The sequence below is a fragment of the Pundamilia nyererei genome, unplaced genomic scaffold, assembly GCF_000239375.1.
Source record: "Pundamilia nyererei isolate P.nyererei 1_Seehausen unplaced genomic scaffold, PunNye1.0 scaffold00314, whole genome shotgun sequence".
Classification (NCBI taxonomy): Eukaryota; Metazoa; Chordata; class Actinopteri; order Cichliformes; family Cichlidae; genus Pundamilia; species Pundamilia nyererei.
The window spans coordinates 362,024-389,962 of record NW_005187715.1 but is presented as its reverse complement, the minus strand read 5'-3'; the positions used below and the strand labels follow the sequence as shown (position 1 = coordinate 389,962).

The 27,939-nt window shown below is 41.0% G+C and overlaps 3 protein-coding genes across 4 annotated transcripts in view; 2 read left to right on the top strand and 1 right to left on the bottom strand.

Moving 5' to 3' along the window:
• Window positions 1–215: 215 nt before the first annotated feature.
• lcat (lecithin-cholesterol acyltransferase) lies at window positions 216–10,019 on the bottom strand. Its single transcript, XM_005751509.1, has 8 exons — window positions 9,990–10,019; window positions 8,087–8,292; window positions 4,351–4,507; window positions 4,013–4,128; window positions 3,713–3,808; window positions 1,450–1,674; window positions 1,179–1,374; window positions 216–879 (listed from the first exon to the last, which is right to left on the bottom strand). The coding sequence occupies exons 2-8, from the start codon at window positions 8,235–8,237 to the stop codon at window positions 498–500; spliced, it is 1,323 nt and encodes a 440-aa protein (XP_005751566.1). The 5' UTR covers window positions 8,238–8,292; window positions 9,990–10,019; the 3' UTR covers window positions 216–497.
• uba2 (ubiquitin-like modifier activating enzyme 2) lies at window positions 9,770–22,972 on the top strand. Its single transcript, XM_005751510.2, has 17 exons — window positions 9,770–10,011; window positions 12,669–12,752; window positions 12,863–12,933; window positions 13,041–13,105; window positions 13,196–13,296; window positions 13,502–13,623; window positions 14,435–14,502; window positions 14,664–14,785; window positions 15,161–15,260; window positions 15,737–15,888; window positions 17,610–17,703; window positions 17,787–17,899; window positions 18,325–18,480; window positions 19,171–19,267; window positions 19,893–19,998; window positions 20,103–20,245; window positions 21,648–22,972. The coding sequence occupies exons 1-17, from the start codon at window positions 9,871–9,873 to the stop codon at window positions 21,851–21,853; spliced, it is 1,941 nt and encodes a 646-aa protein (XP_005751567.1). The 5' UTR covers window positions 9,770–9,870; the 3' UTR covers window positions 21,854–22,972.
• A 2,618-nt stretch (window positions 22,973–25,590) lies between these two features.
• Window positions 25,591–27,939, top strand: part of ca5a (carbonic anhydrase Va) — a 16,501-nt gene continuing 14,152 nt past the window's right edge. The window contains exons 1-2 of one of the 2 annotated variants that reach the window (XM_005751508.1): window positions 25,591–25,801; window positions 25,906–26,069. In XM_005751508.1, the coding sequence (XP_005751565.1) occupies window positions 25,928–26,069 (142 nt within the window). In that variant the 5' untranslated portion in view covers window positions 25,591–25,801; window positions 25,906–25,927. Of the gene's footprint in view, window positions 26,070–27,939 lie in introns of both variants that reach the window. The other variant, XM_005751507.1, reaches the window with a different exon arrangement.

Below are 27,939 nucleotides of genomic sequence, written 5' to 3'. Positions count from 1 at the left end.
ACTTATCAAAAACAAAGTTTCTGAGGGAATAATCCAATAATCTCACACAACAAATGTCTCATATTTATTGGGTCTTTATGCATGAAAATAATAAAATGATAATGATGATGTAACAGGAGGACACAGATGAAAACAAGAAAACTAAAACCATCATAAAAATTTCTTACTACATTTTTAATTACTGTGATTATTATATTTCCATAATTGCCACCAAGTTTCAGACGTAAGGTAACTAAACACATGACCTCAGTTTAGTAATAATCAGGTCAGGGTTAAAACCCACATTGTTGAGTCAGCAGCGTTTAGTTAAGATAAAGTGGTCAGGACTATTTGCTGGGGGGGGGAGGGGGATCAGTGATAGATTCTCCCCAAGTCCAGATTGGTTTTGAGCTGTTGTACCTACTTGAGATAAGAGACGGTACTGATATTTGTTTTAAGCTTGATGTTTGATCTGGCTCAAAAGTCACCTATGTGAGACTCTAGCACTGTAAATGGCTTCAAACTCCTGAACGCCTGTATTCAGTGTCAGTTCTGACATCAACCTCTGTGGGTGTGTCCGATTTGCCCTCCAGGATGTCCTGGATTTGGTTGAGCACCTTTTCGTGAAACACCATATCCAGATGGAACAGCCCTCTGAACTCTGTGATATGGACGGGCTTCTCCTGCTTCCCCTCCCAGCGTTTGCATAAACTCATGCTGAACGTGTCCACCGTGCCGTCTCCATCGGCATAAACAAAGTCCACTGGGTCCCCGTTGGGAAAGACCTCGTCGTAGATGTTTGTTATGGCAGTTGGAAGGCCCATGCCATACATACACCATACCTCAACACCAGGAGGGTGGAGATCACTAGTGAGGTTCTTGGTGTCCTCCAACATATACCTGGAGCCAACAAGAGGGCATGATCATTGTTTGCTATTAGAAAAAATACACCAAAAAGAGAAGTATTTGATCTATATGCTAAAAAGGTATAGTTCAAGAAAAAGCAAGATGCTACCATTTAGATAGAAATAGAAGTAGAAGACAAAGAGCCCAGAAATTTCACACTTTCTGCTCTCAAAGGAGAGGTAAAGCAGTAAATACAGATGACCACTGGTACTATACAATTTCTGGTCTGCTTTTTTAACTTTTGGCAATCAAGACTTTCTAAAACCAACCAAACCAACCAAACTGTTTCTTACCAGCCTTCCTCATTATCAATGTCTTTGAAAAACCGTTGGTAGTCCTTTGTAGTGTAGTTAAAGGTTGGCGTGGAGATGAATACGTGGTCACTTGGCCAGATGCCATCTACAGGAAGCATCCACGCATTGGTGGTTACCATCCTCTGCTCCTCCCGAATCTTTAGGTTCGAAATCATCGAGAGGCCATCATTTACTCCTGTAAAGAGTTTCAGGTTCACACCGCTTTCTAGCCCCTCCATCTGTATTCTGTTCTGTGCGTTCTTATCATTACCTGAAGCCAGGACCCTGAGTACTTTTACTGCACCCCCCCATGGCGCTCCTAGAGAAATGAAGCCTCTGATGTATTTGTCCTTCCAGGCTTGAGGCTGCTGGTTGAGGAAGTAGAGGACATAGTGGCATCCCATGCTGTGTCCCAGCAGGTAGACAGGCTCCTGATACTGGTTGTACATCTCCTCAACCAGGTTTTGCAGCTTTGCTAAGTACTCTGCATTCTCATCTGTGGGGGGACGAAGGGAAATAAAAACGTTACAGGCTCACAGCAAGAACCTTAAGAGGTGCACATCAAACGTCATTATGTAGTGTAATTAAAATTTGGTTGCATCTGGTCAAAATAACTTGAGAACCTGCTGCCACAATCAGGACATGCAACACCAAATGTACTCACAGTCAGTGTGTGAATAAAAACTAGTGAGTTTGTTTTAGAGTTTTGGTGTCCTAAAAGAAAATCCACTCCTCTCTCTAGGGTTAGCTCTAAGAACCAGCTGGTAAATAAAAATCACGTGGTCCTTAGCAGGTATTAAAATGAGGTAACTGCAACCTCAGATGAAAAGCAACCCGTGATATGCTACACTGTGTCAATATATATTTTTAAAAAGCTAAACCAACATGCAGAAGCAGTGTGTGAAAAACAAAATACACTCCTTTTACTTCCAGTGGAATTAATAGGATAAGTAGCAGCCAGGCGCTGCTAATCAGAGCATTTGATTATTGAGATTTTGGCAGTTTGCTGGTCTGCAGCATTCAGATATGTGTTAACACAATGACAAATGGCCTGTATTTATATAGCGCTTTACTAGTCCCTAAGGACCCCAAAGCGCTTTACATATCCAGTCATCCACCCATTCACACACTGGTGATGGCAAGCTACATTGTAGCCACAGCCACCCTGGGGCGCACTGACAGAGGCTGCCGGACCCTGGCGCCACCGGGCCCTCTGACCACCACCAGTAGGCAACGGGTGAAGTGTCTTGCCCAAGGACACAACGACTGAGACTGTCCAAGCTGGGGCTCGAACCGGCAACCTTCCGATTACAAGGCGAACTGCCAACTCTTAAGCCACGATCGCCCATAAGGAGGAAATATATCAGCAATAATCAATAAGGCCATTCCCATACAGTCTGAAGTCCATCATTGTACAGTGAGAAGACGAAAACATTCATGATATCTACATACCAGCAAATTTACCCCAGGAGCGACATCTCAGACTCTACAGGTCTCAGTCAGCATGTTAAAAAAAGGCTGTTCAAGTTTGGCTTGATTGCCAACAGAAAGCCTCTTCTTAGGTTTGCAAAGTTGCATCTGAGCAAAGACCTCAGGAACAATGTCCTTTAGAAAAATAAGACCAAAGTGGACATATGGACCATAATGCACAGCATCACATGTAGCATAAACCAAATACAACATATCAGCACAAATCCCTCATATTAAATGTTTTCAACTGAATCCAGTGGTAGTGGAGAGGTGATGATTTGGACTTGTTTTGCAGCCATAGCACCTGGGTACCTTTCAGTAGTTGGGTCAACCATGAACTCTATATATAGAAGTATTCTAGAGTCAAATGTGAAACCATTTGTCTGACTTCAACCTGATTAAAATGTGGCAGGACATCAAAAACAATTGCCCAAAAACTTCAAGAAGAGTTGTTACAATGTGAAGAATGCGCCAAACTTCCTCTACAGCAATGTAAGAATCTAACAAAGTCACACAGAAAACAAATACTTGAAGTTATATTTGCTACACGCTACCAAATTATGGAGTGTACAATACTGTAGCATCAGCATATACTAGTATTCTCGACCGACAACTTTATCGCTTGGTTCAATCCTGCTTCTCCCACCGACATAACAAACTCACCTTTCCAGCACTAAAGTCAGCAACTTGCAGAAGAACATAGTGAAGTATATAGTTGTTAAAGTGGCTAGTGAAGACTTTTCTTCTCAGAAGTTGGGAGACATTAAAAGTCAAAGTAATTACCACAATTATCTGTACTATACTAGGAAGCACATCTGAAAATTGCTCCTATTGTATTAAAAAAAAGTAACATGACTTTAATACATGATTAAATAAAAGCATAAGTTAATGTTCTTTAGTAATGTCGATTTTTATCATTGACCCCCCTGCGTGCCATAATTAGTAAAAAAAAAGAAAAAACAGCACAAGCTGAGCTGCTCAGGAAACTTCTTTTGTATACTCGTAAGCAAACACATGCAAAGCACCGTGCTTTCTCTCTTAACATAAAAATAATGCAGACTTACTAGGAGCTACTCTCCAATCATACGGTGCTCCGCGGACGGTCTCGTTTCGGATGTAGCCCACGTTGACCAGATGTTCCACCATGGTGTAAAAGTAACCTTCAGAGAACAGTAGCAGACTCGGTCAGTTTAAGAGTCCAAATCTAGTATGGAAATAAAGCACTGGGCTACGTGTTCCTTTATATTTTTGCCTTCATGACCATTAAACATTTCTCTGTTACTCAGTGTAGAAATACATTAAAAGATGTCAGAAACTAGTCCCCCAAATTTACCAGTTTACCAACACAGATGTATTTTTCTCACCAGCCAGTCTGTTATAGTCAAGATATTCAATGGAATAGGTCTGCCCAAATCCAGGCACTCGCACCTGCACCCCGGGTGAGTTGGATGACCGCCGAGTTGTCCTGTTGTAAGCGAGTCTGCAGGACGCACAAATGTGGAAACACATGGCTAAGTTTTCAAATTCTGCAAAACATGTATTCAGTGATGAAAAACCTGACTAAAGATAAACAAAACTGACAAGCGTAAGCATAACATAAAAGTCTGTTCCTCAGCTGTCACCTACAGTAAGGCAAAGTTGTAGATCAAAGGTGTTGTTAAACTGCTTAAACGTGGATGTGAGAGCAGACAGCAGGTCTCACCTGATGTTATCGATCCAGCAGTCCACACCTATGGGTATGAACATGTTGAGGTCGATCCACAGTGGGAACCATTTCTCAGTTTTCTTGTAGCACAGCCAGTGGACCAGCGACGGCTTGTCTATTTTGGCTTCCAGACGGTTCCCCAGGTTCCCCGGTACTGAGCAGGAGGGCACATGCAAACACAACAGTGTGTCAAATGTTAATTGTACTGCAGGAAAAAGTGGGACCAATACACAGCACTGCAAACTGCTGCCGAAGTTCAGCAAACTTCCAATTCAATTCAATTCAATTCAATTCAATTCCATTCAATTTTATTTCAATAGCGCCAAATCACAACAACAGTCGCTTCAAGGCGCTTTATATTGTACAGTAGATCATACAATAATACATACAGAGAAAAACCCAATAATCATATGACCCCCTATGAGCAAGCACTTTGGCGACAGTGGGAAGGAAAAAACTCCTTTTTAACAGGAAGAAACCTCTGGCAGAACCAGGCTCAGGGAGGGGCGGAGCCATCTGCTGTGACCGGTTGGGATGAGGGAAGGAAAACAGGATTAAGACATGCTGTGGAAGAGAGACAGAGATTAATAACAGGTATGATTCAATGCAGAGAGGTCTATTAACAACCATGCAACAAAGAACTGATGAACTGATGGACTTCCCAGACAGCTGTCATAAATCAATGATCCAAATCATTTTTTTTTTTACAGATTGTGTGTCATCAGAAGGAATCAGAAGCTCTCTGACTTCTTCAGTTTCATATTGTATGAAATATGAAATATGAAACTGAGGAATCATTTAATTGAACTGAAAGAAATCAAAGAGATTATTCATTAATTAAAGCTGTGATAAGAGTTTGCAAAGTGACTTTTTGCATGATGAAGAGTCACCAGCTCAGAGAGCTGGGAACCACTGCTATAGATCACTGGTCATAGGAAATAAAAATAAAAACTATACTTTTCGGAAAAGATCATCAGAATTTTTTGACATTTGGAAGATGTTTCTGGAGCTATTAAAGACTGGGGAGGTTGAGATTAAAGACTGGGGAGATTGAGATTAAAGACTGGGAACGTTGAGATTAAAGACTGGGGACGTTGAGATTAAAGACTGGGAACGTTGAGATTAAAGACTGGGGACGTTGAGATTAAAGACTGGGGACGTTGAGATTAAAGACTGGGAACGTTGAGATTAAAGACTGGGGACGTTGAGATTAAAGACTGGGAACATTGAGGAACTGGAGAGAGACTGAAGTTATTAAAATATGCATCTAAATTTGGGAATGTATACAGTATACACTATCCTGTACTTTATTTTGTATTTTATTTTTCAATTTTGTTAAATTTCATATATATAGAATTCAGTCAGAATTCAAAACAACAGGTCAAAATAAAATTAAAATAAAAACTAATTAGAAAATACAAAGCTATAATAACCCCTACCTACACTCTGTCTTATTGTGTTTTTCTGTTTCTCCTTGATATCCTGTCAATATTCTGTCTCCTGTTTTGCAATTAAAAAATGTGCACAGCTGCTTTGCTCTGGAGGATCCTGAGACCAGATGTTGATAAGCTAATTTCCTGCCACATTAAAGAGTTATATAATTTAAGTTGGAAATAAAAACCACACTACAATTTAGAAAACAAAACAAAAACAAACAGTGGAATCCAATTTATCTAATGTTGTTATATTAATGATCTCATTTTCACTTTAAGAAGGAAACGTCTGCGGTTGGGAAGGTCTGAGATTTATTCTTTGGTTGCTCTCAGACCTTTAAACATCACCAGGGCTGCAGCTGAAAATGATAAAAACTAAAACTATCTTTTGCTTATCTAAATATGAGTAATAACAATTATAATACATCTGTTCTTTTATGACTTAATGAAAGAGCACTTATAGCACAAACACACACTTTAGGTGTTTTCAGTGCTGTAATTTACTGTCTGATTCCTTTCATGTTGCAGTCGCTCACATCACTGCTTTTATGTGGTTAACCTCTTATAATAACATAGTTTTACCTGAATCAGTTGCTCTGCTCCCAGATATCGCCCCTTTCATGCGAACACACTCATGCTTCGATAGATAAATCCTGGGTTAATTTATCAAGCTCATAATCACCTTTGATCGACGACTTAGCCTGATTGCTAATGCTGAAACCAGAGAAAGAAAAGTGACCTGGTAATGTTGAACTTGCTTCAAAGTACAGGGCCCATGCCAGGATGCTCCCTCCACCATGCCTTAGAGTTGTGATGATGTGTTGCCTTTATTCCTTCAGACTTAGCATCTTTGCACACAAGACGACTGCTAAATAGGTGATGTGAAACATCGAGGTGGCATTTTGCAAACTTTAAAATTTCAGCAACGCTTTTTTTTGTTTGTTTGTTTTTGTTTTTCATTTTGAGTGGTTGCTTCCTTTCTTTGTCCTTCCATAACCACCATTCTTTTTCAGTGTTAAAGATATATTTCAGGAAGTTGCAGAGATTTCTGCAGGCGTTTCATGTTGACTCTTTGGTACTTCTACTCTCGCTGAACACTTTTAAGGTCTTGTCAAAGCTGTCGGTTGACACCTACCAGTCTTTCTTGAAACGAGCCGACAGTAATCTGCCTTTTTTTATAGGTAAGGACATTTCTACACCCATCTCTTCCACTTATTTCACTTACTTTTTTCACAAAATCATATTGAAGTCATGGGTAAAACTGTTAGTGCTGTTTAGTCACATTGTTTTTTGAGTTTAAATAAATGTCAGTCGATTGGTTCACTTAAAGCAATCAATGTAGAACTCAAAGCATTTTCTTTATCTCCTTTTAGTCAAAATCTCCTCATTTTGTTTGCCTGTCCTTTACTTGGAGCTCCTGTGCAGTAGACTGCACAAATCCCTGACTGGACGATGACTTTTTGACTGCTAACTGTGAATCACAAGCAGCAGAAAGAGGGAAATGGTACAGTGTAAGCCTAAAAGGGATAACATCATCTAATTTCTAATAGCACAAAACCTACCAAAACAGCAAAACACTTTATCCCGGGGTGGGTGATTTACGATGATTACCTTGATGTGGTCACATGTTTTCTTTTAGCCTTAATTTACCCAGAATTCAGCAAATAAGGTGTATTTGACATAGCAGACAGTTTTGTGAAATGCAAATATTTGGATCTGTTTCGGAATTTGCGAAACTGACCCCTGACCCACAGGAGAAGCTGCATCATTTACCGTTACCCAGCTACACTATTTACACCGCGTACACAGCAGTTCTTCTGCGATCTGGTCAGTCCAGTGTTTAAACATCATCATATCAAAGACAATAAAAATACCACTTCTTCAAATTCTGAGGCGAAAATGTCTCTCTCTGGATGTTTGAGATTTCATAAAAAGGCAAGCTGAACTTTAAAAGAAATTTCTTGACATAGAGAGGACGATTTATTTTAAATTATATGTAGGAAAAGAACAGGTTTAATAGTCTTTCAGTTTGAGCGTGGAGGTTTATCCAAAGCACAGTCACTAAATTGTGTCCCTAAAGCTTTCCTGATGAGAAAACACTGATATTGCCTGCAGGGTCAAATGTACAGAGTGCTGTGTGTGACCTAAAAACACCCCCACCCCCCGACTGTACTGGACCGTCGTGCTACATGTTTCCGCATAGATGTCCAGCTAAATCAACAATAAATCTCGGGTATATATCACAGCAGTATATTTTAATCTTCCATATATATTAACAAACAGACAGACCCTGTACTTACCGATAATAAGTGGAGGAGTGCTGTTGCTGGGTACTTTAGGTTTGGCTGGGGGAGGAAAGACAACGTTGACGATCCAGAAACCTGAGGAGTGATGAAGCCCCAGCAGAAATGCAAGCAGCAGCACTAAGCTCAAGTGTCCTGCGGATCCCATCTTTTCCTTCGGGCAGCTGTGGCGCTCTGGACGGAGCTCAGTCTGTGCGCTGCAGCTGGAGGCGGAGGCAGAGGCGGGCCAGCCGGGAAGAAAACACGCGAGGTCACACCAGAGGAAACCCTGTGTTTACCATCTCTGAAGTAAAAGTGCACCCACACGTCCTGGGCTGCTGAGTGCTGCGGGAACCACGTTTAATTCTCTCAAGGTCTGCGCCAAGAGTGTCTGGTCAGAGTGGCATGCAGGAGCAAATAAAACGTGTACGGTACGGGTACACCGCCCTATCGATCCCTCCTACGTGTGTTTATTTACGCCTCAGAAGGCAAATGATTGACAAAGACTATTTTTTAATGAAAATGTTCTGATTTTTTTTTCAAGCAAGCAAAGCCAAATGTGATGTGTGCAACGTGAAGCTGAAGTGAACGTATCCCACTTCTCTTCACAGACCAGCTTTGAATGTATGCACAGAGAGATTTCCAAAAAGACTTTAATATAAAAATGATCATCTGCCCCCAAAAGGTTATTCCTGATGTTTTACATTTTTTAAATGTTCAATATCCTTATTTATTTTGGGTAATTATCTTATAGTCTACAGGATTTAAGAAGGAGTTATTTTTAAAATAATGAAATGACTTATTCTCAATTTCTGCTACCCTCTTGGCCAGATTTCTCTTTAAAAAAACAACAACACACTTTTACTGTCAACGAGCCGTTTAACCTGGATAAATACATCATAAGTCGTTCTGAGCCAGAAAGAACGTTTTAGTCTTAAGGTAGATCCCCAATCAGTTTTTTTTTGGCAAAGTGACTTTTATATAACCCCAATGTATCTAGGTGTAAAGTCCCAATGACGCGAAAAATGTCATTTTTGACAGAATTTGTAACAAATATGACATCACAGTCCACAGGACTGTCATTTCAGTCATTTCAGAGTGTTTTATATTGTAAAGTAAAGACCCTACAATACTAGAAAAAACCTCTAACAATCAAACAACCCCCTATGAATAAGTATTTGGCAACAGTAGAGAGGAAAAAACTCCCTTTGAATAGGAAAAAACCACTGGCACAACTAGTCTCAGCAAGGGGCAGCCACCTGCAGTGAGTGGTTGGGGGGTGAGGGGAAAGAGAAGAGAATTGCTGTTGAGTATAAATACTAATGAAATGACAAGAAATTAGATTTAGACAATGCTATTCAAGGAGCTTTATCTTATATATATCTTATACAATAGGGGTGGGCAACTCCAAGGCCTCAAGGGCCTGCAGGTTTTAGATATCACCCTGGGTCAACACACCTGAATTAATGAGTAGTTCATTACCAGGCCTCTGGAGAACTTCAAGACATGTTGAGGGGGTAATTTAGCCATTTGAATCAACTGTGTTGGATCAAGGACACATCTAAAACCTGCAGGACACCAGCCGTTGAAGCCTGGAATTGCGAATCCCTATTATAAAAGCCTTATCTTTTATATCGTAAATACTAGTGGCATTTGGAAGAGGGCGCTAAAATGACAAACTACTACTTTTTCTCACAAAAGAAAAAGTGTGTGACCCGGAAGTGGGTGGGTCTTGGGTTGTGTAGAAGAAGAAGCTAACAGCTAGCCTCCGGGAGCTGCAGGTTCTGTCTTTAGCCATCAACATGGTCCAACTTGTGGGTTCCCTCCGAAAAGAGCTGGCTGATTCCATCTCCACCTGCAAGGTCCTGGTAGTGGGAGCAGGAGGGATCGGCTGCGAGCTGCTGAAGAACCTTGTACTCACCGGCTTCAAAAACATCGAAGTGGTCCGTCCCGTTCACGCTGTTTGTTTGTGTGGCTGTGTCTTTGGTAGCTAGCCGGCTAGCATGCTAACTGGTTCTTTGTGCTGCAATGAGTGTGTCAAGAGGAGACGTGTGGGCTCAGGCTAATTGCTGAGACGTGGCATTCAAAGATGAGCTGTATTACTATCTCGCTGGTGGTTTGTTAACACCGCGTGAACAGCGTCAAATGGACCGGCAAGGATATCTATCTGTGAGGGTGGAAAAAAGTCGAACAAGATCGTAGCGATGTAGCCGGGATATTTGGCGCCATTATCACTGCTAAGTTAGCCAGTCAACTTCTTTGTAAGGACACCGCGGGCTGTGTGCCACCATGGAGGTGCTTAGACATCTCCGTGCTTAGCCATGGACGGTGTATTATAGGGAAAAAACATCCTCACTGTATCTATCAACGCAAAACGCTCAGTTTCTTTATTCATAGAATGTATGTGCGTGCTGGTTGGGGGCTGAGCGTGAGGAGTTCACGGGTGCTCAGAAAGTGCTGTTAAATTGTGTATTAAATTCTCCCTTACGTACTGTGTGGTTTAGAGCCAAGGACCCCCCCCTTCCCCCGTTTGTGTCTGTACCATTTCATTTTTTTAACTGCAGAATGCATAAATGGCCAATCTGACATTAATAAATAGAGGCTTTAAATTTCACAACACTGGTAGGAGGAAAAAACACCAAGCACACTGTATTGTCATCACACTGTTGTACCTAAGATATAACACAACCACCACATTGATTTAAGAAATGTGTTACTGAAAATGGAAATGGCAAGAGCACTTTGGAACTGTTGAGATTTATTATGTGCAACAATTAGAGCTTACTTCTATATCAACTACCAGTTATTATATTATTAAGTTGTTATTAATTAACACTTCGGGCACTTAACCATACGTTCTTTGGGCATCATAATCTATACACTTAAAACTCTTTACCAACCTCAAATCAATGGTCAGTTTAGAATAATAAATTAACATAATGTGCATATCTTTTCACTGTGAAGCCAGAGTGAACAGCAAGAGCATGCAAACTTAACACACAGTCACCTCAGCCAGAAGCCTGCATGCTGTGAGGGGACATTTCTAACTACTGCATTACTGTGCCTATTACAGATCTTATATGTGTCAGGGCACCCTCTGACCTCTGTTTCTTTTGTCACTGTCCATAGAGTAGTGGTTTACACATTTGCCTGACAAGCAATAGATCTGATCAAATGATGTGCATTGACCCACTGTGGCAACCCTTTGTGAATAAGAGAGTACCCAAAAGTAGGTTTTGGTGTTTTGAGGGTCCTACATGACCTCGGCAAGTGCCATTCTCTTCAGGAAGCTGGGTAAATGTAGTGGGAACGCAGACATTTCCTTTTCACAGTGACAAGGTCTGCGTTGAACTTTGTCACCATTGAGGGTCTGTGAGGCTTCTGGTTTTCAAACTAGAGAGTGATGTCTCAAGTTTGCTCCTATTCCTTATTCTGTTCTTGTTAGAAGCAGTTTGCACTGGTTACGCTATTGTATTTCTTTATTTAATTATTATATTTTTGGTAACATTATAATTGATACAACCAAATAAGAACCTGCAGATTGATTTCAGATTTGCTTACCCCTCTCTTGAGTGTAGTGTCCTGTATTTGGGGGACATTTGAGAATGACATTGACATGATAAGATAGAAAAGTCAGGAGTGTCTAGTTTGTCTCAGTAAACTCTTGATGACATTGTTTGAGCCTGTGCTCGCCTTCTCTCTTATCCTGCTGGTATCAGTCTCCCAGAGTCAAACATGAGACTGCGTGCATTTAATGTCTGCAGCCAAAATAACCGGCGCTGCAGTATTTTATTTATGAAAGTAGAATCCATCCTGTCTGTCCTCACTCTTTACATAAACAGTTTCATTTTTTTTGTCATCTGGCATCCACCACAGACTTCATTAGTTAAGGCTACTACAGCCTCTCCCTCTTAAAAAGGGTCAACGACAGGTCCTAAAGTCTTCTGGTTATCTTTTACTTTACTGTCATCATCTCAGTGGTACCTGCAAACACCCTGTGTGAGTTTTTTTTGCTGCTTGTGCCTGTAATCCTGTAGCAGTTAAGCAGCTACTGTTTAAATAATTTAATTAACCTCTTGGCTAGAATTGAGATAACATTGTGAAACTTTTATTTGTCACCGACTGAATTAGCAGCAGTGCTGTACACACAGAACACTCTGTCTCACCCTCTCCCTATCATCCCCTTCTCTCACACCAACCTTGTGCAAAACCTTCTCTGCAGTCTTCCTCTCACCTGCCTGGCAGCTCAATATTCAGCATCCTTTGTCCAATATATCCATATCTATCTATTCCTGCATATGTCCAAACTATCTCAGTCTTGCCTCTCTAACTTTGTATCCAAACGCAGCACATAGAAAACACATTAATGCAAATCTAGAACAATTAAAATGCAGTAAAATAGTTATATGAAAAGAAAGACGTTCAGCAGAGAATTACTTGTTTCTCTTGGTGTTTAAAATGCTCGTGCAGTCCTCTGATTGTCGCACTGACTTACCCCTGTTTGTTGTGACCTAGCAGGCGTTTCTGTTCAAACAAATAGAAAAGTGTTTGATTGTTGGATTGGACTCGACTGACTTTACAACCCTGTTGATTTTGGCAGATTGACTTGGACACAATTGATGTCAGCAACCTGAACCGTCAGTTCCTCTTTCAGAAGAAGCATGTAGGCAAGTCTAAAGCACAGGTATGTAACTCACCTCTGGTCCTGCAGGCTGCAGAGTTCTGTCTGAGCTGCTATTTTAAACGTCCTCTGTGCACTTTATACATCCGTCCCTTACTCTTGTTGTCTTGTAGGTGGCCAAAGAGAGCGCCTTGCAGTTCTGCCCCAGTGCCAACATCACTGCATACCACGACAGCATCATGAAGCACGTTTCTTTCTCTCTTTTTTTTTCACAGTTTGGTCAGTCTGAGGTTAGCTCCTTCAAGAATGTACTGATGTGGGACTGACCGTGGTTTGTTTTTTCCTTAACAGCCCTGAATACAACGTGGAGTTCTTCAGAAAATTCATGCTTGTGATGAACGCCCTGGATAACAGAGGTACCCTCGTCTTACAGCATTACCAAAATATCTTCTTTTACTGCTAACGCTTTCAAATGAGGTAAATAAAACCACGTGTTGCCTCCCCAGCTGCCCGTAACCATGTCAACAGGATGTGTTTGGCAGCTGATATCCCTCTGATAGAGAGTGGCACTGCTGGATACCTGGGACAGGTCACGGTCATCAAGAAGGTAGCACCGATATTTTTTCACACAGAGAACCAACAATTTGGCTGCATGTCTTTAAGCTCTTTTTACATTGTGTGTAAGGTAGCCAAGAACCCAAAGGGAAATGGGGGTCAGACTAAAATTCATCAAGGGCCTTGATTTTGATCTGTGCTGCAGATTTTTGAGCAAGGGCGGTGAACATGTCTCTTCTCTGCTGCTTCTTACCCAGGGAATGACAGAGTGCTACGAGTGCCAGCCGAAACCAGCACAGAAGACCTTCCCAGGATGCACCATAAGAAACACACCATCTGAGCCCATTCACTGCATCGTCTGGGCCAAATATCTCTTCAAGTAAGCTGTGTTCTTTTTACGCATGCATTCTTGGGCTTCAAGTTACATTTGATTGCAGTCTGCGTATTAGTTTAGCAAATAATAGTGGCTTTTGCCAGGCTTGATCTTGCAGGAAGAGGACAGGTTAGGTGAAAAACACATCATGAAATGTGATCCCACTGTGCCTCACTACCTCTAAATATTTTCTGCATGATCTGATCACTTTCTGCGTGCAGTTTTTGACACACACGGTTTTATCTTCTTTTTTCCAGTTAAGACTGGACGTAGAGTAGAGTGTGATCTTGATTAAACTGTTCCTGCACGTGTTTGAAAATTACTACATTCAGTTTCATTTATATAGCACCAAATCACAACAACAGTTGCCCATAAGGTGCTTTATACTGTAAGATAAAGAGCCTACAATAATACAGAGAAAACCCAATAATCAGACGACCCACCATAAGCAAGCAGCTGGCAACAGTGTGAAGGAAAAACTAAATTTTAACAGGAAGTATCCTCCAGTGGAATCAAGGAGGGGCAGCCTTCTGCTGTGACCATCTGGGAGTAAGGGGATGGAGACAGAAAGCTGGAGGCTCTGCCTCCCACACAAATATCTGAGGGACCAAAAGTAAATCAGCAGTCTGAGAACAAAGTGCACTGTTGGAGTGACTCAGTGCTATGAGGTCTTGCGATTAGATGGGACCTCGTCAGTTGTTAATCACTAATCTAGATATGACCATTTCTAAACCATCAGATGATCTTTCAGAATCATCAGCGGATAATAGGCTGTGTGATGATGTCATCTTCTGTTGTTTGTATGTTGCCACTACAGTCAACTGTTTGGAGAAGAAGATGCAGATCAAGAGGTGTCGCCGGACACAGCGGACCCAGAGGCTGCATGTAAGTGAGAGAGAGAGTGGCATTAATGTGGATTCACAATTTTGAATTCCCTGTTTTGGTTTTTGCGGGGATCCTTTTTGATTGTTTGGTCACACAGCAGGATGAATATTAACGTAGGTTAAAATTAATTGCTGTGTAAAAGCTGTGAATTCTGTTAAAAGGGAATCCCGAAGAGACGGCGGCTCGTGCCACCGCTTCAGATAAGGATGGGGACATCAAGCGTGTTTCCACCAAGGAATGGGCTCGATCCACCGGATATGATTCTGTCAAACTCTTCAATAAGGTAATAAATAAGCAAGCGAGTATAAATGGGATGGGCACGAGATGTTGAGTAGACTGGTGGTTGCCCTTGCTATTCGACGTATTTGAACATTAGATTAATGAGGAAAGGAATTAATGGTTTCATATTACAACCGAAGTACACAGTTTGCTTGGCAAATATTTGTTTGTTTTCTTTTAGACTAGTTAGATTTCAAGTTTTTTTCCCTCTCCTTTAAAAACTAGCAGATTATTCGTCAAGAACACAACCGTTGAAGAAGCGATCATTCTGTCCTTATGTGGGCTGCAGAAAATGTTGAGAATCCTAGAGTTTAGTCATTTAGCATAGCATCACCACGGACGTAGAGTAGTTGTTTATGATTGCTCCTTTTTTTTCCAGCTGTTCAAAGATGACATCATGTACCTTCTGACCATGGACAAGTTATGGAAGAAGAGGAAAGCTCCTACACCTTTAGACTGGCACCAGCTAGAGAACAGTGGTATGTCCTTTATGCACGCGGAGCTTAAGCCCATCCAGGCTTTCAGCATCACCTGGCGTTACCTGTGCTCGCGCATGTGTGTTTAGGGGCCATATTTCAACTTGTTTGAGTCAGGAAGACCGAGAAAAGAACTCGAAATATTTTAAATTGTGAGTTTATTACTTGTGTATAAGTTTTACTTCTGAACATGTCCAGCTTCTTTTTGTTGGGAAGATACTGAGCTGCACATTAGCTGTAAGTTTAAACGAAGCAAATATTTTTTGTGTCCTCACAAACATAACAAAAGCACATGACACATGTAATAAAGAACAGCTGTTTGCACAGCGTGCAGCCTGTGGAGGAATTTACTTATGTTTACAGTTCGCTTACACAAGGAACATAACTGCGAGATGTCCGATTTATATTAATTATAAAAAGGGTCACTGCTTTAAAGGCTTCATTAACCACAATATTGTGTGCCTTTCTCTTGGCTTTAGAGTGTCCTAAGGAGGGGACTCCAGCTTCAGGTCTGAAGGACCAGCAGGTTCTGGATGTTTGGGGTTACTGCCAGCTGTTCCAGCACAGCGTGGAGACGCTCCGCTCACAGCTGCAGGAAAAGGGCGAGGGTGCTGAGCTGGTCTGGGATAAGGTAAAGACAAGACGTTCTTGTGAATTAGTTTTTCACTTGATTTTTCCATATAAAAATGGTGGATGCTTGTATGAAACATGCCCACAGCTTTGAAAATGAGGTCAGACTGCTCTGGATACTCAGTCTTTGTTTTTTCTACTCTGTATCATGTCAATGAGAGTGGCTATCCGTAATCCCAGGAAAATAGTTCTGGCAGTGCACACAAAAGCCCAACAAACCTACTGTTCAAATCTATTTTTGTGTAGTGTGAGCCAGTCAGAAGTAAGTTGGCTTGAAGGAAGAGGAGCTAAAATTGTTTTAGTCAATGAAGTAGATGATTATTCATGCAAAGCTACTCTACAGTCCAAAAATATGGTGTTGGAAATTAGCTTAACGGGACCTATGAGCATAATTGAGTGTAATATTTTTTTTTAAATGCTCAAACATACAATGTAGCCAGTGCTTTAAATAAATGACATAGTATGACTGTATTGCAGAAACAATAAAGATGTATTAAGACAATGAATGAAAATTGGTGGACATAAAACAGCCCATTCACTCGGTGGAGTATGCGTTGTGAGTGTAGTGCTGCACTCTGCTGGCTGCCAGAATAAGTACACATTATAATAGTCAACCCTGGCTGCTGAGCTTCACTTGTTGGGCAGGTTTCATTCAGTATGTTAGTACAGTAATTGTACTTTGTACATTCATCTGAATGGCTTTGCAAACTGACAGCCAGCAGATACAATGTTACTCCAGTAGAAAGTTGCTGCAGATGTAATAAAATGCTGCACACAGATGATGAATACCTGCCTCTAATGCTGGGTCATATCATACCGTTCACGGTCATACCGGTATAATGTTGTTTGTTTTCATACGCACATGCCAGAAAAAGCACAGCGGCGAAGGAGAATGAGAAGGGTGAAAGTGGATCGTTGAATGAAACGGATGAACCAGAATTGTTTTGTAAAAATGCTGCAACTTCAGTGGTGTGGAACTGGTTTAGCTTTCGTCCGTCAGATACACAACAAAGTACTATTTTTGGTAGCACATGCTAGCGGACCGTCGTTACTACCGTGGTTTATGGAAAATACGGCACACTTAAAATCAATCCTTTGATTTTTCTGAAAATCGACAGTGCCCCTTATAATCCCGTGTGCCTTATGTATGAATTCTGGTTGTGTTTACTGACCTCGAAATGAGTTTATGTACACGGCGCTCGAAAATCTGTCAAATGTTTTAGTACGACTTTGCTGAGCTACGAACCCGCACCGCTTGATGGATTGTCGGAGCACTACGACTATCGTAGGTAGGAGCCTCGCGGAGTGATACGTAATGAGCTTCAACATAATATTACCGTATTGTGTGTATATAACCTTTTTTGTTATTTGTTATCTGCTTTGTGGCAGTTTTGTGATATTATACATGGTTATGCTGAGGATATGTCGGCCAATTTCCACTGGAAATGCCTTTTTGGTTAAACTGTCTGCAAGAAATTTGGATTTGCACTGTTAAATTTTTATATAACTTTAATGCACATAAAAAACAGCTGCTTGTTTAAGTGAAAATACATTGATTTTTTTTTTTTGCACTAATAAAGTTGTGGAGTTGTAAAGTATTTTGTGTAGTGTCAATTATATCGTCAGTTCTATCGTTATCGCAAATTTTCAAATGTATATCGTGATAAATATTTTTGGTCCTATCACCTTGCTCTACCTGTCTCCCTCTCCTCTTCCTGTCAGGATGACCCTCCAGCCATGGACTTTGTTACTGCAGCAGCCAACCTGCGTATGCACATCTTCAGTATGAACATGAAAAGTCGCTTTGATGTCAAGTGTAAGTCACGCACAAAGGCTACAAAACAGTCATGTCAGAGTTTTTATTCACAAATCTAAATGTGTTTGTTAATTTCTCTTCAGCAATGGCAGGTAACATCATCCCAGCTATTGCCACAACCAATGCTGTCATCGCTGGACTCATCGTGCTGGAGGGGCTCAAGATTTTATCCGGGGAACTGGAATCCTGTCGCACGGTCAGTTTGCTGTTATCTGTTTTAGCAGTGGATCATATATGACTCTTGACACTTGTGTACGCACTGCCTTTGGCTTCAGATGCCAAATTTAATGCACACTGTTAGATGGAAATGTCTTAGCATTTTGTCCAACCCACAGGTGGTAATAGACCAGTATGTTCACCCTCCTAAAAGGTGTGATTTGCTAAAGCAGCCTAGAATGGGGGAGTATATTTAAGTGTAATGTTGAAAAATATTGTCAAATATTTGTTGTGACTTTATGCCTGCATATTTTTGTTATTGTCCTGTGCAACTTTCATACACAAGCGACAAAGAGCAGCCTAGTTTTTTATGTTAAGAGCCACTACACCAGAGTTTGTCATAACTAGAATACGGCTCCTATAATAAGCCTCTTTTTATGTCCATCTTATTTTTTCTTGCATCAGATCTTCCTGAACAAGTGCCCCAATCTCAGGAAGAAGCTGCTGGTCCCCTGCGTGCTAGACCCGCCCAGCACTAACTGCTACGTCTGCGCCAGCAAACCTGAAGTCACGGTCAAACTCAACGTGCACAAAACCATGGTGCTCACTCTGCAAGACAAGGTAATGTTACAGCACATCCAGTATCGAAGACGATGTCATTAATTGGTAAAATTCCTGAGCATCGCTTATCCTGTCAGACACCTTTCCTTTGCCTTGTTCAGACTGCACTAGTTTCCAGTATCGACTGTGTCAGTTTATGCTTTTGTAGAATCGTAAAATCTTGCCGTGACAGATTACACCTTGTCCCACTGATGAATCTTTCCCGGTGCTTAAAGTTTTTGGTCCCAGAAATCTGGTTAGAGTCAGTTCAGTTACATCTAGCAGGTTAAGTGCATTTGTAGGTAATGGGGGAAAAGCCTCTAACTAAAGAGCTCCAGTACCTTAATTCACTGCCTCCATTGTAATTCACTGGCCTATAGAAATATGACATATGGAATGTGACATGTCTTTGTGATATCTTAAAACGATCAACTGTTGAGCAAGACTCACATTTTTCTTCCTGAACTGAAGCTCATAAATGTGCTAGTGAGAGTGTATTACTGCTCAGTAAACACTGCTTTTAATAATCAGTTAATCAAGTGCATATGATTATCAGCGCCTGGCTGCTACTATACTGTAATTCCTATGAAAGCAGTAAGGATGTATTTAGTTTTACATGGGATTGTAAAGCGTCACAAAAATGTCATTTTTTTCATGAGAGGATGTTGTTTTACTTACTTTTTACTTTGTGTTCCTTGTCTTTCTGTGCAGATTGTGAAGGAGAGGTTTGGTATGGTGGCTCCAGACGTTCAGATAGAAGATGGAAAGGGAACCATCCTCATTTCCTCAGAGGAAGGAGAGACGGAGGGTAAGGAAGAAGGGGGCGGGGGGATGTAAGACTTTAAGCTTTGACCGGGGGCTTTTAGAGGATAGAGGAAAAGGCAAGGCAGAGAAGAAAAGATGAAAATGATGGTTGTAATCACATCTCAAAGATCTAGAGAGAGATGGTAAAAAGGAAAGACTGGATGGACAGACCAAAAGAAGAGGGACAGGCAAGAGTAAGATCATTTACCCACAAGACAGGAGTGCAAAATAAAACGTACCAGACAATGATGCTAAAGATAATATCTGCCTATAGAGATATAGATGGGAGTTGTTTTTCATTTAGTGCAAGTGGAAAGTGTCCATATGGACAGAAGAGGGTGCTCTAATAGCATTTGTCAGGATGTCTGTAGGTAAAAGTCATTCCAGGGCAAAAACAGAAACGCCTCAGTTAGTCGGCTGGATCTCCGTTTTAATTTGTAACAGCTTTAATGATAAAACTGATACAGTGTTTGAAAGGAGTATAATAACTTTTTTATAGTAGGAATTAATTTAACCACTAACAGTTAGTTAGTAGTTGGTAGTTAAATTATGAAATTGTGTTATTTACGGTCTTTATAGGTTCAAGAATGCATTCTCCTTACATTTATACTTATTCTTTCTCTTCACAGGCAACAACAGCAAATTTCTTTCTGATTTTGGGATCCGTAACGGCAGCCGGCTCCAAGCTGACGACTTCCTCCAAGACTACACACTCCTCATTAATGTCCTGCACGTGTATGTACCTGTGTGCATGAACGCATGAATGAAATTCACAGTTTACAGTCAGCCTCTCTAAGGGACCAAAGCTGAAAAGTGTGTGCATCTCTCCTTATTGGCAGTGAGGACCTAGAGCGGGATGTGGAATTCGAGGTAGTAGGTGAGGCCCCAGATAAGGCTCCACCCCCTCAGACTAACCAAGAGGAGGTTAACAGCATCACCAACGGCAACAAGGACTCCGCCCAGCCGTCAACATCCTCTAAAGGTCAGCATCGTAGTGGTCACGATGCTAATGCCATGACTGGATGCGTTAACATACAGTCTTGTAAAAATGATAATAAAGTGACGACCTCTGGAACTGCTGTGGACGTTTTCAGTACGTTTATCCTCCTACAGAAAAGCCTACAGATACAGATTTCAGAAATATGTTAGTCCAAATCAAAACAAATATTAATAGTGTGACATTTGGAGAAGCCAAAAGTTCTTTGAAGGTAAATCGGAATCTGACGGTGGGAAATTTGACCAGTTTATTCAAAATTGCCTCAGTTTGAGGATCCTTCGGGGTTTTCCATTGCGCTGTCATTATCTGTATGCTTTTCAACATTTTGATGAGATTCTCAGCTTCAACTTATTCATTGCATAAGCTTTGGTTTCCTCTTTTTGAGTTGGTCCTTGGTGGTCCACTGACTTCTGGGTGTTTGTCTCGCAGCAAGGCTGCTAAGCAACCCCAAACAGTAACATTTCCACCACCATGACTCACAGTTGGCATGAGGGTGTTTTCCTGAAAACACACATTCAGCATGCCCATCACTGTGATGGCCAAACAACTCTTGAGTTTCTTCGTCCAGAGCACATCTTTGCCTACATGTACACTATTTTTGTGCTCTAAAAGCTCACCTCACATTCATGTTACATTTCTGCTGTCCTTTTGTAATTATATATACACTTTGACACAAGCAGTTAGAAGAGTGCTGATAGGTGTGCTCAACAGATCAGTCCTGAATAAGCTGGCAGTTGTGGAGGTTTGGCAAAAAGACCAACCAAGGGTCAGTGTCACTACTGTACTGTAAATCTGTGATGGATTAGTTTTACTTTAAAATAATCACACACACAAACACACATTCTAAAAATGACTATAGCTTATTTTAAAAAGAAAGAAAGAAATGATAGTATAAATAAAAATGAGCACTTAAGTGTCCCTCTTATCAGCTCCATCGAATGGAAAGTTTTTTTTGTTTGTTTGTTTGTTTCAATAGTTTTTTGGGGCGTTCCAGGCTTTGTTGAGACAGGCCAGTGGAGAGAGCGCTGGGGCAATCCCAGCCTCTGCATTAGTCTTATTGAAAATGGGTTTTCTCCTCAACACAGCGAGCTAAGCCAGTGCAGCAAAAACTAGGCCCTATTGGAGCACTATCCACTTGCAGCACTGCATAATGTGAGAGCTGTGTCCTGCTCCAGACTTTAGGGTAACCGCTGCAGTAATTAGTGAATATAAGTGGACATATTTTAGCTGAACAACCAAAATAAATGGCTTGGTTTTCTTTTTTACTTTTTTCTACTATTTATCTTGTTTTTGAGCACTACGGTCTAAAAGGGCAATCGTTGTTTGTTTTCAGTTTGTTCTCTGTTGTGCAAATAAACCTGTATCGTTTCTTCTTTTTCGATCTCAGCTCCGTCAGAGGATGACGACATCATGATAGTCGACTCTGATGAGGAGGATGGGGCAGCTTCCAGCTCAGCAGCAGCAGCAGCGACGGGTGGCACAAAGAGGAAGCACTCAGACGCCGAAACTGGCGAGACCTCCACCAAGCGCCCACGGACAGACCAATCGGCAGGCGACAACAATGACGACGATGACATAATCGCTCTGGACTAACTCCCCTCCCTTTCTCCTGAGGGACTGCAAACTCTTTGACTGCTCGTAATTTTGACTTGAGACAGACAGTAGGTTTAAATAAAACACCTCCTTCATGAAGAACCGTTTACAACCCGGGCTTCTCTTTCAACAGTTTCCCCCCCAAATGTGTTTGTGCTTTCGTACTCCCTCCACTCTCTGACATGATGCTGTAAATAGATCCTACAATATATCCTACGGGGGGGGGGGGGAGAAACAGTTTTGACGAAAAAAATACATAGACTTCCTGTTATGTCACTTCTACTTCTCTTGTTGGTTAAATAAACAAAAAGTGCATTTTTTTTGTATTTTTTTATAAACGTACTGTATTTCTCATGCTACACAAGTCAGGGTGTTTTTGTGCTTTGATGTCAAGTTTCAAAGGAATAAGATTTAAAAAACCAAAACATTTTCTTGGGTTGTAATATTGAGCTCAGTTTTTGTGAAGATGGGGACAGAGGGGTTAGGGGGGCAGGTTGTGCTGAATCAGTCTGGGTGGGTGTGGACAGGGGCTGGCCTGTAGGTGCTGTTGACGTCTGTCAGCAGGTCAGTAAAGCACAGAGGCACTGATGGCAAGTTTGTGCCAAGGGGTGTTTGTTAGCTACCTCTTTTCTAGAACTGACATGTTTAGGCTCCAAGAAGGTAAACATGCCCTCCATCACTTCATCGCAGTGAGGGGTCCAGCTCTTAGAGAACAAATTACTCGAACAGCCACGGAGACGAGACAACACGCCTCCCTGGGGAAATGGCAATGACTGAACTGTACACTTTTTAAAGGCAGTAGTAATTCAATGTTAAACATGTTACAGTTTTATTTTTCTTGGCTCTGTTTGAGCAGCGAAGTCTAGAAACGGTTAAAAAAACAGAGCAGCAGTTTGTCCTGTTTGATGCTGCAGAGGTTAAACTAGGTTGTCTGGCAGCAGTGTCCTGCACTTAAATAACGTGAGAGCCACGGGCACTTCGTGACCTGCTGTCTTCTCCCGTCTAACCCTTGTGTTGATGTCCATAATTTCATGTTTTATTGTGATCTGACTTATTGAAAAGCTATGAGAGCCCTTTGGACCAATTTGATGAAGATAATAAACTCAAAAATTGCAGATGCTTCCTGTTTTGTCAGGTCTTTGTGTCCATGTGAATCTGTTGCCTTCTGGTAATGGAAACCCTGATTGGGGAAAGTATATCTGAAATAGACCAGGAGGTTTTCTGTGGTTGAACACTTCATATGTGTAGGGTTTAGAACGATCATTAAACCAACACAACAGCACAGAAGATGTCGGGAGGGATTTCAGGAAATGAGAGGCCAGTTTTTTGAGACTCTGGCATCGACCAGGAGTGGACTCCCTGAACTGGACAAGTGTATGAAAACAGATGGGAGTTTGTATGACAAGCGGGATTTAGACAACTTTTTAAAGCAGCTGACTCTCTATGTGTCAATAAACACATCCATGAAAGTATCTGACAAGTTTGATACGAAATTACCAAACTAAACAAATGCTAAAACTGAGGAAATTTCTTCTTTATTAAGGATAGTTTGTATTTTTCTTTAGTTTACTGAGTTCATAACATAATTTATTTATGGGTTTTGAGGGTTTTGTTTTTTTTTCTTCAAAAGTCCAGGTTTTACTTTGCATTTTTCGCATCTAGTTGTACTTCTTTACATCTAGTTTTTAGTTTTAGGGCAATAAAATTCAGTTCAGTTTGATTTGTATAACACCTTGAGGCAGCTTGTGATTTGGTGCTATATAAATAAAATTGAATTGAACTGAATCTTAGTTAACTATGATAACCATGTTGCCTGAGTTGGTTGTATTAGCGACATAACCTCTCAATGGCTTCATACAGACCCAAGTGAAGGAAACACTTGCAGGGATGTCCGGCACATATTCTGACATCATCAACTGAAACTTTGGCTGTGATAATATGAGATCCATAATTCTAATATGGATCTCATATTCTATTCTAATGGTGGTCAGAGGGCCTGGTGGCGCCAGGGTCCGGCAGCCTCGCCTCTGTCAATGCGCCCCAGGGTGGCTGTGACTACAATGTAGCTTGCCATCACCAGTGTGTGAATGTGTGTGTGAAGTAAAGCGCTATACAGATACAGGCCATTTATAGAAAAAAATGTAAACTGCCATTTGGAATAAAAGAAATTAAATAAACAGATTGTAGCTTTTTACCCTTCCCTCATTCCAGGATATGTGCTAAATACTCACAGTGTCTTTAAAGAATGAGATATACATGAGCCAAATTCCTGTGATGCAAAACAGAGACTAGACTTTACTATAAACAGGTTTAAGAAAATGTAGCGTGATTAGGTTAAATGTCACTGTTTCCAGTAGAAAATTAAGATAAGAATATGAAAATGTAGGATAAAAAAGAAATACTAAATAATAATATGTGTTGCTTATATAGTATGATTTGTTGATAGGGATAAATTATTTTAAACTAGACTTTAAAGAGAACTATGGCTAACAAATAGAGAGATTGGACATTTATGTGTGTACAGGAAGCCTAAAGGTTCACTGCTCCATGATTCAAGAGACAGAAAATAAAGTCAATAAAATGTACAAGTATTCTATATGAGCTGAAAGCTCAGACCTTACACTGCTCTAAATGCTCAGTTTCAAACATCTTTTTCCACTCTTGGCTCTGTATGATGTCAGTGAGAGGACATCTCTAATCCCCAATCACAGAGTTGTTGCAAGGAAAGCTCAAAACAACACCATTCAGGCACACTGATGTTCGTGCTGTGTGGTTTGGTGCATTTTAAGTGGGGTTTGTGTGCAGGAACCATGAATACAGTCGCAATCGCTGAGGTGGTGGCACGGAAGGTCCTTGTAAGCCTCATGGATGTGTAAACATAGCAGCTTCCCCTGTTAGTATTAACATTCACATGCGGAAACCTGTCTGCCCGCACTTGATCTTTGACCTTTTAGAAGTAAAACTTCATCACTTAATTTTATTCAATTAATCATGCATTAAATGTTTTTTTTGGGTTTTTTGTTTTTTTTAAATAACTGGTGCATTAATCCTTAAGTAATGACCTAAATCATACTTGGTCAGGGACCTTTGACTTGACTCCCACCTCATGAATGTTTGTGCCAGGTTTGAACATATTCCCCCAAAGGTTATTATCTTAAAATGTTGAAATAATTACTCACAATTTAGGATAAAAACTCAAAATCTTAGATTTTAAATCCAAATGTTAAAATAATAACTCAAAATTTTTTTTCTTATGGATGGAAAAAAGAAACATTTATTTATTTACAATTGGTGTCAGAAACAAGCCACCATACAAAACAGTAAAAAACAAACAAACCCCAGCGCAACTTAAAAATTCAAAGAGCTTCTTTGTTGATTGTTCTTGTTAATATAGACTTGATGTGTAGTTTTACATTTAAATTAATATATAAATACTATAATATAAAACTTCATCAAACAACTACCCGATGAAGGTTTTTCGTACTGAAACGATAATAGCAGTAAGAAAGAAAGTGAATTATATTGAATTGTTTTGTGGATATAAAACTCGGAGGCTGAAAAAAATTACACTTTTCCAGAATCTTAAGAAACCAAAACAATACATTTCCAAAGGGAAGCTCAAAGATATAAGTAATTTTATCCCAGAAAAATTTCCTCACGTAATGTTATTTACTCAAAGGGGGCTGTACTTCCTCTCGACGTCATCGTGCACGTTAACGCCCATCGAAGGACGTCGCTGATTGGTCCGCTCTACACCCCCTCCCCAGCCGACCTCTCTAGCGCAAACGACAACCCTGTTATCGGTTATCGAAGGTGTGCGCCGAGAACAAGTGTGTTTAACCGTGTTGTTCTGGTGCTATTGCGTCACTGTAAAGCCTAGTAGAGTGTTGTTTGCTTTCTGCGGTCACAATTTGAATGTGTGTTGTTTCCCCCGACTTCAGAAAAACGGTAGGAGGGCACGGGAGGAGGAGGGAAACCAGCCGATATATTGTTTTCGGCAGGCTAGCTAACTTTAGGAGAGTGTAAAAGCTAACGACTCGACTCGTTTGCAGGGAAGCAGGTAACTCGGTTAAAATGATGACTTTCTCGGCTCTGGTTAGACCTCTGGCTTCACAGATTCACCGACAGCTCGCCAGACAAGCCAGGAGTCACCGGATAACGCCTGTCAGAGGATGTAACCTGACTGCGTGCTCAAGCAAATATGTGCTGTCTCAGAGTGAGTACTTTTATTTATAAGGCATGTGTGGTAACGTTAGCTGGGCATCCTGTTAGTTATCCTTGTCACACAGATGATCTCTGCAGCCCTCACTGTGTGTCTGTGTGTGTGTGTGTGTGTCAGCTCGGCAGTGGTCGGCTTGTTTCATTCATTGCGGCTGACACACAGCATTGTTTGTTGGTCACTTTTGTTTTCATGCCACAGCAGCGCGGGGAGCTGTGCAAACCTGGAGCTGGACTTTGATCATCCCTGGATTTCGATCAGTCGCCTCTCTGGTGACTCGGCAGTGTTCAGACTCCAGGTTTTCCAGACACCTATTGATAACCGCTGATCGGTGTGCCCCACACCGGGGCCCCTTGACGCCCTTTGGCCTATATACCTTCTACTTGTATGCACTTTATGTCATACTAAAGAAATTTCGCCTTAATCGCCGTTTCCACTGTGCATATCCTTATTGAGAGCACAATTTTTTTTAAAAAATGTCACGTGTTACATTACAGTATGTACTTGTGCTCCTGGCAGATGTGTGACATGAAACATTCGCATGTTTCACAACGAATGAGTCACCACCTTTTATTTTCATGAGACCACAGACTTTCTGAACCACTCAAGCTTGTTTGAGCAGTTTTAATAATTTCACTAACACGCCCTGGTAATGTCAGTATTGCCTTGTTTGCTGTCTCCAGCCAAGTACAAGAGTCAACATTGAAAAATGCAGTATATTGGCGAAAGTAATTGCTCGATTGCCTTAACATGCATATAAACTTGAATGACATCTCATTATTAATTCATAAGGTTTAATATGATGTCAGCCCACCTTTGGAAGCTATAGCAGCTTAAACTCTTCTGGGTAGGCTTTCTACAATATTTAGAATTATTTATTGGAATTTCTGATGTTGGCTTCTCCACTCTATTTTCTGTTTTGTATATATTTCTCCTGTTTGTTATTTATTTCTGCTGTCTTACTTTTTATAGTTAGTAGGTGACCTGTGCTATAGTCACAAATAAAAGGTTTTCTGGGCATTTACTAGGACAGGCTATGAATCAGTATGGACATGAACATGCTTTATTTTTAAATTTGTCAAAATACTTAAAAGTATTAAATCTATCAAATTCACTTGACTGTACTTCTCATAGCTGTATGCCACCTTTTCTTATTTGACTGTGCAAAATTAAATTTGACATCTCAAAACTTTCTTTAAAAACATCGATCAAAATCTGACAGGAATATGAATAATTTCGGATTAATAGACATACCTACTTTAAAGCTGGGCCATCCTGAGGCCCTCCAAGGTATGGAGGCCTATCTCCCCTCACCACACTCCCTGCCAGTGGCTGATGCCCTCAGATGTCGGTGCATTGGTGGTTCTTGGTATCCAGGGCTGGGCGCTCGGGTTACCCTGTACCGGCTCACTCCCAGTGGCTGCTTGTCAAGTCAAAACAACTTGCCAAGGGGCAATTAAGATAGATGACAGGGGTTGGTGCCCGTGGCTTGGTTGGGCCAGTTCAGGGGGGTGGGGGGCCCTCAGGCCTCTGGCCCCTGGACCTGGGTTTCTGTCCACTCTGGCGCAGTTGGCTGCTGTTATTTACTGTTAGCTAGATTATTGCGATGGTGTTGTGTTTATTATGTTGCTCTCCTTTTTGCTTGTTTTCTCTTCTGTTTTTTCTTCTCTCAACAGGTTTTTTTAAGTGCCCTTTCTCACTGTCCCTCTTCCCCTCTGTCTTTTTTCCCTCCTTCCTTCCTTCCTTCCTTCCTTCCTTCCTTCCTTCCTTCCTTCCTTCCTTCCTTCCTTCCTTCATTCTCCCAGTCATGTCTGTCCCATCTGTAACAACTGAAAATAAAATAAATACATAATAATAATAATAATAA

Bases quoted from the DNA above. Each gene is read 5' to 3' on its own strand.
- lcat (XM_005751509.1), bottom strand. From the start codon at position 8,237: ATGGGATCCGCAGGACACTTGAGCTTAGTGCTGCTGCTTGCATTTCTG. The intron at 4,508-8,086 runs GTAAGTACAGGG...CCTCCTGCTCAG, and splicing joins CACTCCTCCACTTATTATCG to TACCGGGGAACCTGGGGAAC. The intron at 1,375-1,449 runs GTAATGATAAGA...AACTCTTTACAG, and splicing joins ACTCAGGGTCCTGGCTTCAG to GAGTAAATGATGGCCTCTCG.
- uba2 (XM_005751510.2), top strand. From the start codon at position 9,871: ATGGTCCAACTTGTGGGTTCCCTCCGAAAAGAGCTGGCTGATTCCATC. The intron at 14,503-14,663 runs GTAAGTGAGAGA...TTCTGTTAAAAG, and splicing joins AGCGGACCCAGAGGCTGCAT to GGAATCCCGAAGAGACGGCG. The intron at 19,268-19,892 runs GTAAGGAAGAAG...TTCTCTTCACAG, and splicing joins AGAGGAAGGAGAGACGGAGG to GCAACAACAGCAAATTTCTT.